Raw genomic sequence first — 12,333 nt, 5'->3', positions numbered from 1 at the left:
GCTTGCCCAGCATCCACACACAGGCCAAATGCCGGGCGACAAAAAGCCAGCTGTTTGGCTGGTTTCTGTCAGATGAACATGTTGGAAAACCAGCGGCTGAACGGCTTCCAATCAGCGATTTCAGCCAATGGCTAAGAGCGCTGACCGGAGTGTTCTGTCCCCCTATCAGAACACAATAGCTCAGCAGGGAATGTAGCTGTACTAACATTTGATTGTTAGTACAGTGTCTCCGGTCTGAACTATCAGGGTTTTTTTCGTTCAACACTCTGGGTTGTACAAAAATAGAAACAAAAATAGTAATGCGTACTAGTCTTAAGTCTACAGTTTGTTCTTGGTATAAAAATGTATCTTCAGCAAATGCTTTGGAGAATTATTTAGTTGAAAGGAATACTTTGGAGTCTATTTTGTTAAGTGCAAAAACCCCAAAGAAAAAGCATATTAGTTAGTAAAAAAAAGGCCCAGAGCTACGTTTTTCTGACCATCTTAAAGCTTTGGTTTCAAATTTTCTGACTCTTCATAATATTCTTATTTAAGGAAGTAGCTTCAATTCTACAGTTAGAAGGTTTTTAGAAAAATGGGTGAGGTAGTTGTAGCTGTATTAGTGAACTTGCATACAAAAAGAATTTATGTTACTGCAAATACAAAAAGTATGGCTTACAGTACTCACAATTTTTTATTTATTTTTAAAAGATAATATAATTTCTTATGAACTGTCAAAGTACAATAATCACGTATATGTTACTTACTGTAACAACCAAAAGCAATAGGGACTTCACAACCTAAGGACGCTGCTTGATAACAGGAAATGACACCAGGGTCACAAAAATATTTTTTTCTGCAGTAAAAGCCCTTTTTTGAGGTTACACGTTCAACTCTTGTATGCTATGTTTCATGAGTGTTTTTATTTTTGCATTTATTCTGCATATAGTGTTTGGTAATGTTTTTAGCAATATGGGACACCAGACACTTTGAACTAATGAGAAGATGTATAGAAGTCGCACAATAATAACTGAAAGACACCTCACTTTTAGGCAACCCAGCGAAGCCAGGTACATTCCATTGCTGATTGCTGATTCTTCCTTTCCCCATTGACAGTGTTGTAAACCCATTCTTTCCTCTCTTTTTGCAGTACTAACCTTATTGTTCCCATGTCACCTCTTACATAAATACATTTAAGGCAAAGAAGATAAGGAGATGGAGCAGTCCAGCTACAAGAGCATTCAACTTTTTAGACCAAATACCAAGAACAGACAAGGTTGTCAAAATGTATGCCGTAATGATCTCACATTTTGTTTATGCAGAACAAAACAAGAAACAGATTTATAAAACCTACAAGTAAATTTGAACATATAGTATGTGTATATGTGTGTAAACACAAATAAGAAGAAAGAAAATGTCATTACTTTATTGTATATTATCACTACATCTTATTTTGTGCTATTTGTAGCTGTTAAATAATCAAATCTAAATGTTTCCATCTTACCTTGGATGGATTAAGAGCTGTGATGATCCACACACAGTGTGCATTACTATCATACTGAACTGGATAGTTGGGTGAGGTGATGATCCCAGAAGGCCCACGAAGGTGAGCATCACACATTCTCGCTGTAGGTAAAACCAGAAAAATCATCACATTATGTAAACAGTAATACCAATACACTAGATGAACCACTTTCAGAGCCATCCCTCTTAATTTACAGTGATGTTTATGTGAAAATTTACTACAGAACTGCAGTATTGCTAAACTGAATTACAGGTAATTTCAACTTACTGTACAGTAAAGCTCAGCTTGCTCAACCAAGCGTATCAGCCAGTACTTCTAGAGATTATGCAGGTTTTAATTTGTTTAGATATTCAGCTTTCCACAAAGAGGTGCTTGGCCATATGCAGCATCAGACTCAAGCAGCCGAACAGAAGCATGGACACATGTTGGACAGCATCCAAGTCAGCGTGACAAAACTACATTCCTATTGTTTCACTTGTTGTTTTAATATCCTTGGATTACCTCCCAAATTAGTATGGGAAAAAAAAGACTTCTGAAGAGAAGTCTAATCAGGTCCCTATCATCTTCCTTCTTTCCAAGGCATCTGCATGCATGTATGCATGCATAAAGACACATCAACCTATGGCAGAACACAGATGGTCAATGCCTTTGCCAAATTAGCTGTCACAGTTTTGTAGATGAGTCATCAGATGCTATCTCAACATCTATCGGAAGATAAGTGTATAAGGCACTCCTAACAGAAAACTGACACCCAAAGCAGGGTGTTATATTGTCTCACTGTACAGAAGACTATCGCTAATCACAGGCAGGCATACTGGTAAATGGCTTATGGTTAAAAAGACAGGAGATCATATACATCTGGCACTAGAAAGGTTAAGTCAGGCTGTTCTGTTCAGCTACTCTTAGAGGTTTCGATTGGGAGGGGGATATTTTATAAAAGCAGTTGATCTGGACAGACTCTGCTTCTCTCCCTCCACTGAAGACTGCTCAGTTTATCTCCACCTCCCTTGTGCGTAGAGTGTGTTTGGGGTGGGTGTGTGGCTCTGAATATCAAGTGATGCTAGGACAGTGCTGCAGTGAAATGCGATGGCTCACTGAGGATTCTCACTGACAAGAATGAATGCTAATTAACGAGACCCCATGCCACCATTCTACAGGACATTGCTAGCCTGGCTTGTCAACGTCCATTCAAGGACATCAAAGGGTTAATGTGTTTCTAGGTGACCTTGTGACAAACCATTATTGAGGGGAGGAGGAGGGCACCCATTCATTACTGTACAAAAGGCAGTGACAATTTGCCATTGGATTTATAAAACCTCTGCAATCCATCATGCCCCAGCCAGACATGTCTTGCTTTAATGTTTAATGCAATGTTAATGCTCCCTTATCACCACTCCCTCGCAAACATTTGGCGGATTGACAGACGCATTGCTACACTTCTGTGACACGTACAGCAGGTTCCATGAGGGTATTCTTTGGCTTCACAGAGGGGGAGTGTATGGTGCTGGTGCAATATGTCAAAAATTAATTATCTTCCAAAGTCAATATATTTTTCTACTGCCTTATCAACAGAATTTTTCATCTCCACACAGCTCAAAATGATGTGACTGCAATTTAAAAGACTAGAGATTGGATCAGCATCAGCTTCTCCTAAAATCTGAGGAGTATTACCATAATATCTTACAGTGAAGGGTTACTGTATAATGATCTGATATGACTAAACTCAGTTCAGCTAGCATATGGTGAAATAGGGAACAATTATGCTATTTCAAATGACTTTGTTTAGCAATGGAAGGTAACAGCAAAAAGAATAAGCAATGATAAATGCTATTTCACATAATCAAACAGTTTGCACAGTATACTTGCATTCTAAGACTAACATAATTTTATGTAGGCCCTTCAAGAACCAGAATTAAAGTATTAATGAGCAGCGATTAGTAATAACTCACGTTTGGTCTCAGCTAAAAATAGAACTGCAAAAAGCAATTTGTAATAATCCATGACAACAAGAAATTACCTTTTAACAGCCTTGCGTGGGCAGACTGATAAAAGTTCTGATTGGTTGCCATTGGAAACTATATATCCTTAGAATGTCTATATCTGCATTACTTTTCAGTTTAATGGAATTACTATTTAAGTACAGAAAATACCAAAATTATGGGAATCAATAGACCCATTGCTGTTTGTATAACCACCAATAGCTCTTCTATGATTTTGCTCTTTGTCAAAGTGTCAGACCTTGTCATATGCTATATGCTCTACTGGTTACAGTTGGAGAACTAAGAAAAGCCAGTAGGCACATATACAATGTACATAATTCATTCACATACTGAGAAAAGGCTAACGGAAAGGCTAGATTTAATTTATGTAACTGACATTTTGCAATGTATTTAGTAATAGTAAATGAGTGAAATCACTGTGTAACGGACAGTATCAAAAGGCACATAGCTAATAAGTGCCTTGCATGTTAACCTGTGGCTCCTCCTCAAACAGTGCTTTCTTGTGTCTATTATAGTATGCAGGCTTCAAAGTTCAAATTATTTTTCTGGGATTATTTAAGGTCAACCTTTCCAATCCTCATTATTAAAAATATATTGGTCCCTCCGATATCCAAACAAAATCTTCCATGTGTTAGTGCTTTTACAAATATCAACTTTTTATGCCTCTATGAATGCTTCTCCTTCCGCCCGGCCCAAAAAATCTTAAGGGAAAGTTAAGCTTTAACTGATATAGTAACTATATCAGGGAGATGTGCCTACCCTCTCAGTGATGCAGATTCTTTTTATGGCTATGTACACTTCCAAGAGACCTCTGCTTACACATAAATCTGGTGGTGTGGTTGACAGGCCCCACATGACTGCTCTCAGATCTTTGAGTTGTATGCCATGATTAACAACCATCCCACTTCTACCCTATGTCAAAATAAGGGTAAAGATGGCTGTATCCAAAGCAGAGAGACAGTCTTATAGGACAGATAGGAAAATAATTTTGCACCACTGCTAGTGAATACTTCAGTTACCTTTGCATCCTCATTTTTAGCATGGTGTGATTTTTGGATGGAAATGGGTCAAAGAATTAGGCAAGAACAATATGCCAATTACAGTAGACTATAGCTACCTGTTACTATAAAAAAGCAGTCCAAATCAGAATTAAATTTACTGCAGTCAGATCAGTTAACAGATCATTTTCTATTGCATTTTATAGGGTGATGTACTTTTCACATTGTCAATGATCATCATCTGTGCACTGCCTTCTAAAATAAGCCCATGGATGTTGATTGAATTGCTGTATTGTGTACAGCATCCAACTAAACTCCACGGTGACAACATATTTTGTTACATACTTTATTGCTCCTATAAAAGCACAAAGATGTGGGCCCTGTATTTCATAGTATGCCCTTAGTGAATTGTGTATACTCAAATGTATAAACACAATGTACTGTAATCAAAAAGATCAATTAAATGCAGTTCACAATTAGAAGCACTGCATGGAAAAGACAGCCATGTCGTAGCATCAAGAAGTATGTGCACTCTCAACCTAATGAAGATAAAGATAGTAGGGTAAGTAGCAACATGTATCATACAACATTTTACTCCATATATTTTATAAAAGAGAATGAAAAACAATTCACACACATTAGCAATGCATTGTAACATGTACAGAGCTAAGCGATACTGGAAGCCGAACAACAACAATCCATCCTGCTGTACTATGAGAAGAGCATTCATGAAAATGCTGTTCATGAATATATAACAATGAAAATAAGGATGGGGATGGGGAATTGCTGAGTACAAGGAGTACCATAGCGGACATATGATTTAATAAAGTATGGTGGCAGGTGAAGCTGAACCTGTTTTCACGGCAAGCATCAAATCATGAGCAGGGGTCCTTTTTTTAATTCCCTTGGTCATGATTGGTGGTTCACGGTGCTGCGCTACATTTCACCTGCCTTTTCACTTGAAAAAAAAAAAACAAGTTTATTGCCTCCTAGTTCTGCTGCAACAGTATTGTTAACTCTCCTATTACCAACAGAAATGGAATCTTATGCAACATTTCAAACTCATGTTCTATTATCACTATCAAAGCTTTTGGTACACTCAATAATACAGAACAAAGATGATTTTAATGGCCACACCGGTAACATATTCATATTTGCTACAAACCCTTACTCTAATTTCTTGAGATTACCTCTGCAGATAGGTCGGTGGTCGCTCCATGCTGCAAACATGTCGCTTACTTTCATGCAGGTGATGCTCTTAGAACCTTGTAGGTCATAGCCATCATCACATAAAAACTGAATACTGGAGCCTAGCCTATGGAGGAATAATGCAAGATGTAAAGAGATGGTGGAAGAAAGATTTGAACACACACATACAAGGGATCCACACATAACAGATACACACTCTACACATTATTTACCGAAAATGGTTTGCCATTACTTGCATGACCTGCACGATCTATGTGGCTGTGCATCTGGAGCTGAGATCATGTGCTTTTTTTCCCCTTAATATGCTCCCTGTTTTGTTGAAGGCTTCACCCATTTTCAAGATTGTACAAGTCTTGTCATCTCATACACATGGACCAATAGGCTCTCACATGATGATGGATGAAATATGATGATTTAAACAAGTAATGCCTTTCCAACCAATTTTTTATTTATATTCTTACTAAGGAGCAGTGAGAATTTTTCATGATATATTCCCATTCCAATTTCCTGAGAGTATTAGCTTCTACCACCTCTGATGGGAGGCTATTCTGTGGATTAAGCCCTGCATTTGCAAAATATAGATTTTCTGTTCAGCCTGATAACATTTCAGAAACCAATCTTCTATGCTGAAGAGATGTTTGATAAATATCGACTGCTCCTGCTCGCTTTCTATAAAAACAGCATAATGTACAATATTGATATCCCGTATTTCCCAGAAGCTCCATGATTTATCGTATTATCACTGTCATTACAAATCTTCTAGATGTTTCTGTAGCCAGAGAACTGACTATAGCATTGTAGTGTATTTCAAGTCTGATCTGTCAGTGGAATGTGTTCATTTACATTGTAGTTACAGGTGAAAGGTTACAGGGTTAATGATTGCATGTAGAACGCAAAATCAGCACTTTATGATACATTTCCATACATGAGCCCTTTATGTAACTTTCTACTCATTATGAAATCATAAAAAGACTGAAAAGTAAAAACAATAAAACAGCAAATGGGTTAGCTAAAATGGATGTGTGTACCGGCCAATAGAAGTCTCTAGCAGTGTTTTACACAAGTATATGCTGGGCACAATAAATTCTGTATTTATACTGATAGACTGGCACAGTTTTTCAGCAGAATGCAGTGATTTATGAATACAGAAGAAACTGGAAAATTCATTGCAGAGTAAAAAAAAACACTGTTTCAATAAAATTAAATAACTGGAAATATTTTTTTATACCTCTGGTAATATTAGTATAACAATAGATATACTACTGTGCATGCCTTTTTTAGCCATTACAATACAGCAGCACAATGTCTATAATTTGTCACTGGTTGGGAAACAAAGGTGAAAATACACAAAGCAAAAAGAGCATCCCTATTTTACACGTTACCACTATACAAGTATATTGCAGGCTTGACTGAATTTTTTACCCATCTTATTATATAACTGTCACACATAGCATTACAGTAGGTCTCTAAATAACAACTAGTTCAACTGGGAATAAAGGCTGCGGCATACATGGAATTGTAACAGGGAGAGGCAAAATAGGTTTCTAAATGTACAGGTAGGATAAACATTATGGAAGCCGCAGTAATAATGAGATAAGCATCATGGATGCTGCAGTGAACCATTAGTTGCAATATGAATATGCATATGAATTACTGGGCCAACTATAACATCCATATCTTTGGCAATAGATTTTTAGCAGAACAAATTGAAAGAAATTTGTTTCAACAAGCTATGTCCCTTGTTGAAGGAAAAAAATCACATACTAAGTGCTTTTTATTAGACACTAAAGAGTGCAACATTTGCTAGTAGCGATTATTGTGCTTACCATTTTCTTCAACATAAATCCTCAGAGCTTTAAAAAAAGTATGTGCTCGCCTGTTCTCTTTACAGAATAACTAACAAACTATTTAATATGCTTCCTTTACAAATGAACATGACTGAGCTTCTTTCTGGGTGTCTGGAGTACCTGGCCTGTTAGAGAAGCCATATGATACAATACAATTACAAAAAAATAGATATTGTTATAACCAACAGAGTTGAAAGGAAATCTATATCTAATGGGCATTTTTCATAATAAAGCTGATTACACCCAAAGTTGACATTATGCATACATTTTGAGCTGTGCAAAAGAAACACAGGCAATAAGGAAGCATGAAAAAGGGGCCTCTCACCTGAAGTCAGAACCTATTCTTTTTCCATGTTCCGGTGTTCCTGGGTCGGGACACAAGTGGTGTCCTTGGTAAACACCCACCTGAGTTACTAAAATGCAAAAAAGAGAGCATACACAGAGAGGAATCACTCCACACACAGCCAATTGGAAAAGTGACACTGCTGGATAATGTGCAAACACAGAAGTATACAAGAACTGCCACTTTAATACAGTTAGGAGTTTACATGTGTTGCTTACAAATAAGGCAACTGAATGAACATGATTTGCTCTCCAAACCAAAAATCATCTCCTACCTCCCCCTTGACACAAGCACACATTAAAAAATACAGATCACTGCTTAGCACAATTAAGAAACATCTTAGTGATTAACACATAATGTAAATCACCCTTTCAGCTCATGAGATACCAAAGTGGAGTTAAGGCGAGGTATTGGTCTTTCACAGCTGGACGGGAGTATGTGCTCCTCACAGAGATGGGACACGGGTAGGTATCAAAGATCTTCTCCTAAGAAAATGTGCCATTTCTTCAGAGTCTTTGATTCAATTTTGATTAAGGAATCACTTGATATGGGATTGTGATGTAATTCCTTAAAGCGGTTAGGGATGATCTTGTAAAGATGGCTTGCAATAGTCACTGAAGAGTAAAAAAATGACCAGATACCAATTACTCTGCAGACCCTTGGGCATCAACAGTCACACCCACGCACACACATACAAACACCACCAGCGCAGTGGGAGGTTACAGCATGTGGATATGGGTTCTGTATGTTTCCATTGTTTGGAAACATTACTGGGAATATTTCCTAACAGCTGCATGAACATGTGGTATGACCCCCACTGAAAAATGGGGGATAAACAACAGGACTTAGACTAAAATGCTATTACTTTCCTGAGCTCTTCTGCCATCCTAGGAAAGCTACAACATGCCCTCTCTATCACAGGCCTGTTTTCCAGAACTGAGTAAAAATGCTGTAAACCATTTAGTACTTGATCATGGTGTATTTCTTGGAACACCCATTGGAAAGAAAGTATTCTCAGGACACATAAAACCTGTGTTCAGGAACACCAACCAGGATGTTGTTACATGCATCACAAGCACCAGATCATGTGTAGAAGATGACATTACGTCTACTGCCCTTCCCAAGAAATTCATAGTATGTCATGACACTAATGAATTTGAACACCCTTGGTTTTATAGCGGCAACAATAAAACATAAAAACAATCATCCAAGAAAATCTTATGACAATTTCTCTTTCTTGTGTGGTTACTACCAAAGTCTGAATGCAGGCAGGAGACTGGATTGTCATTCACGAAGGCACATACATATGTATGTGCTCTGTGCATATGCATGGTTATTACAGCATATAAATAGGTGCAGAGAATATAATAAGGTAGACAACGTGCTTTCTAAAAGAGGAGTTTTTTTTTATTATTTGATAAAATGAGAAAGATGTTATTTATAAAATGTGACAAAAGACTACATAATCTCATTCTGTACATGAAAATTAAAAGAAAACAACAGCCAGGAAAGACAAGCAAATGATGAAAGGATAGAGTCCATTGAACAGAATGGAGTGAGAGGGCATTTAGCAGTGAGGCATGGGAGGAAGATGGGGAAATAAATACAATGGAAGGATCACAGAAAGTTTCCCGAAAAATAGGCTTGAATCTATACCAAGAGGATAGAATATAGAATATAGAAAGGTCTGGCCATGGCAACAATGGAACATAAATAAAGGAATAGAGATAGAGTGGTTAAAGATTTACAGAGGGCTTAACAGATCAAGTTAAAGGACCAAAGGAATCACAGCAATGTACTGAATTGAAATTAAAAGGAACTGTAAAATAGAGCAGGAAGATGATTATGCATGCATGCATCAGTGGTACAGCATTAGGGTTTCTAAAGCAGAGAAATCTAAGGTAGGGTTTAGTGGCTCTAGAGTCCAGCCTGTGATCTTAATGCATGTAATGGTACCTCGGGGTACATGCAGCTAAAGGTTTTGACTGAAATAACAGGAAAAATATCCAATACCTTGGATATACTGCACACACTTTTCTATATAACAGGGGCCTACTTTCATTTCAGCTGTTCCCCAACACACCTAAGCTGTATATGAAAACCCACTTCCACATTCGCCCATGAAAGAAGAGTGCATAAAAATTTATTTTTATGTTTACATTAATTATCTGCAAAGAAGCCTCAAACCATACTTGAAATTGTATTCATTTTTCTTCTTGCATGCATAATAGATGCAAAGCATGTTACTACAGTTTTTTTAGATCTAATACAAATTTGAGCATGTTTGTATGGCTGTATTCCTTTCTATTTAATTTAGAAGAAAAACAAATTAAACATTTCAAACCTATCTTATTAAGAGTTAGGAGTCTATTTCCAAAAAAAACAAAACAAACATATCTAATGGCATTTCAATAGTGTGGCAGTTTAAGTGCATTATAGGGAACCCCTCCAAGCTTACAGAAAGGAAATGCCAAATATAATATTAAAAACTAACATACATACAAATAAAAAACAGCAAAACCATCTATGAAAAGAAAAATTATATTTGTATGGTGAATTTACAGATATTGGTTAAAGATAAAGTAAAAAGAAAATCACTATCACTAGAGAGGCCTTATCTAACATGACTTGGTACCATTAGGGCAGTATTGGCCATAAGTATTTCTATTGGGTTTTAGTTACAGCTCAAACATATTTACAGAAAATGGAAAAAAAAAACACCTGACGTAACTAAACATACAGAAGGTCAGCTGCATGGTCAACCAAACACAGAAGGGACTAGTGTTGCAGCTACTGGAGGATAAGAGTGGATTGAGAGTGTCACTGAGGTAATGTACGTGTATAAAGAAGCAACACTTATTACCTCAGGGAGCCAAAGCAAACAGAACTTAAGCTCCAATTTACTGTTATCCTTTGACCTTGGTGGCTTCCATTCCTAGAATATAAATGACTAAGTGCCCTTTGACCTGTTGAAGGGTAGTTTATTGAATTCCAGGAAAAAAATCTACTGCAAAACATGAATGCTTCACTAAGAGGTCTAATCTTAGCTTTCAGAGGACTTTTGTGACTGGTAACAGTACCATTAGCCTTTGGAGTATCTGACCTATTACAAAGACCAACGCTAAACACAAAGTAGATACTGGCTAACTGAGTATGTATGGCAGGCTGTGTTCTGCTAACTTTTATCACAGCTGTTTGAACATTATTTTTTACTATGTTGCCTGTGATTTACAATAAATTAGATGTGCCTTTTTAAATATTCACCATATCCCATTCACATTGCTTGCTGAGTGCTGAATTCTCTTACTCTTCCGGCTTTCTTTCTAATATATTCTGATATAGCTAATTCTTGTTTCCCAATCTCACTACTCATTTTGCTGATGGTGCAGCACTCTAGAAGGCATGAATGTGCTATGTATGCATCAGCACTGGTCTAAGTGTGTCACACACTAGTATTTTTGGATGATGTACGGAAGAAAAGCTTTGAATATTTTAAAGATTTTGAGTTGAATAAAGAACAGGTCTGCAAAGGCCTTGATGCAGTGATTCTTAAGTGTTAGATAATACTTGTTGGCTAATATTCTCATTCATGAATAAATGTGTCCATTGGTTTAAAAGGGAACTTGTTACAGAAAAACATTTTCATGAACTAGCATGTGGCTATTAAGTATGCACATGTGCTACACAATAGAGATGAAATGGTAAGGATTAACCCATTCATTGAGTCCCAAACCTAGCGCTCATATGTGGGGATGTGAACCTGTGTTGTGCTGCATTGGTCAGAGCCTTATTACAAAGAGTGTGCCTAATCACAGAATCTCTTTAGGGAACATTACTTAACCTCATATACATATACTGTAGTAGACCCCACTCCTCATCCCATATAAAATGCTAACCTATATCTAAGAAGAAAAAAAAAAACACTGGGAGAAAAAAATGAAAAGTATTTACACGTTGTACCTTAGTTTCTGCTCTGGTAGCTAAGGCCCCAGCGACATCCCTTTGTATTCCTGTGGGATCATAGGAAAGCTGAGGATTTCAAATCCTGTAAGAATGAGTTTTGGAATTCTCAACTTTCTTAGGATCTTAGAGTAAAGTGATGTCAACTTTACCTGGTGAACAGATTGGAAATCAACATTCAAAGTAAGAATTTTCCTTGTTTAAGTTTGGGTTAGCAGTCTTATGTGGAGGGCTCCTAGAGAGGGGTTAGGTGAGCTTTAATAAAAAGTGCGCTTAATGACTAGTAATTGATAAAATATTAAAATATTTACAGTGTGCTCTTTACTAAATTAGAAAAAGTCGCTTGCAATTCATTTTTTTTTCTTGTTTCCTACTAATTTAAATAGATTTTTAAAAAATATAGGTTTCATCAACTGTAGGATTAACAATCTTTGGTAAATAATTCCTAAGGTTTACAGATTTAAATTTACTT

The 12,333-nt window shown here is 36.9% G+C and overlaps 1 protein-coding gene across 3 annotated transcripts in view; it reads right to left on the bottom strand.

The window, feature by feature from the left end:
- The window catches only part of CSMD2 (CUB and Sushi multiple domains 2), a 1,348,498-nt gene that overhangs the window by 472,971 nt on the left and 863,194 nt on the right, over window positions 1-12,333 (bottom strand). For 2 of the 3 annotated variants that reach the window (XM_077481921.1, XM_077481922.1), the window contains exons 8-10: window positions 7,884-7,971; window positions 5,693-5,817; window positions 1,484-1,605 (exon numbers count right to left, since the gene is read on the bottom strand). The exons of the other annotated variant lie outside the window; for it this stretch is intronic. In XM_077481921.1, coding sequence (XP_077338047.1) covers window positions 1,484-1,605; window positions 5,693-5,817; window positions 7,884-7,971 — 335 coding nt within the window. The remainder of the gene's footprint in view (window positions 1-1,483; window positions 1,606-5,692; window positions 5,818-7,883; window positions 7,972-12,333) is intronic. 3 annotated transcript variants of the gene reach the window in all.

The sequence above is a fragment of the Lithobates pipiens genome, unplaced genomic scaffold (assembly GCF_037356315.1).
Source record: "Lithobates pipiens isolate NorthernLeopardFrog02 unplaced genomic scaffold, aLitPip1_a1.2 Scaffold_16, whole genome shotgun sequence".
NCBI lineage: Eukaryota > Metazoa > Chordata > Amphibia > Anura > Ranidae > Lithobates > Lithobates pipiens.
The sequence above is the reverse complement of the archived record's forward strand: the minus strand, read 5'-3'. Positions and strand labels throughout refer to the sequence as shown.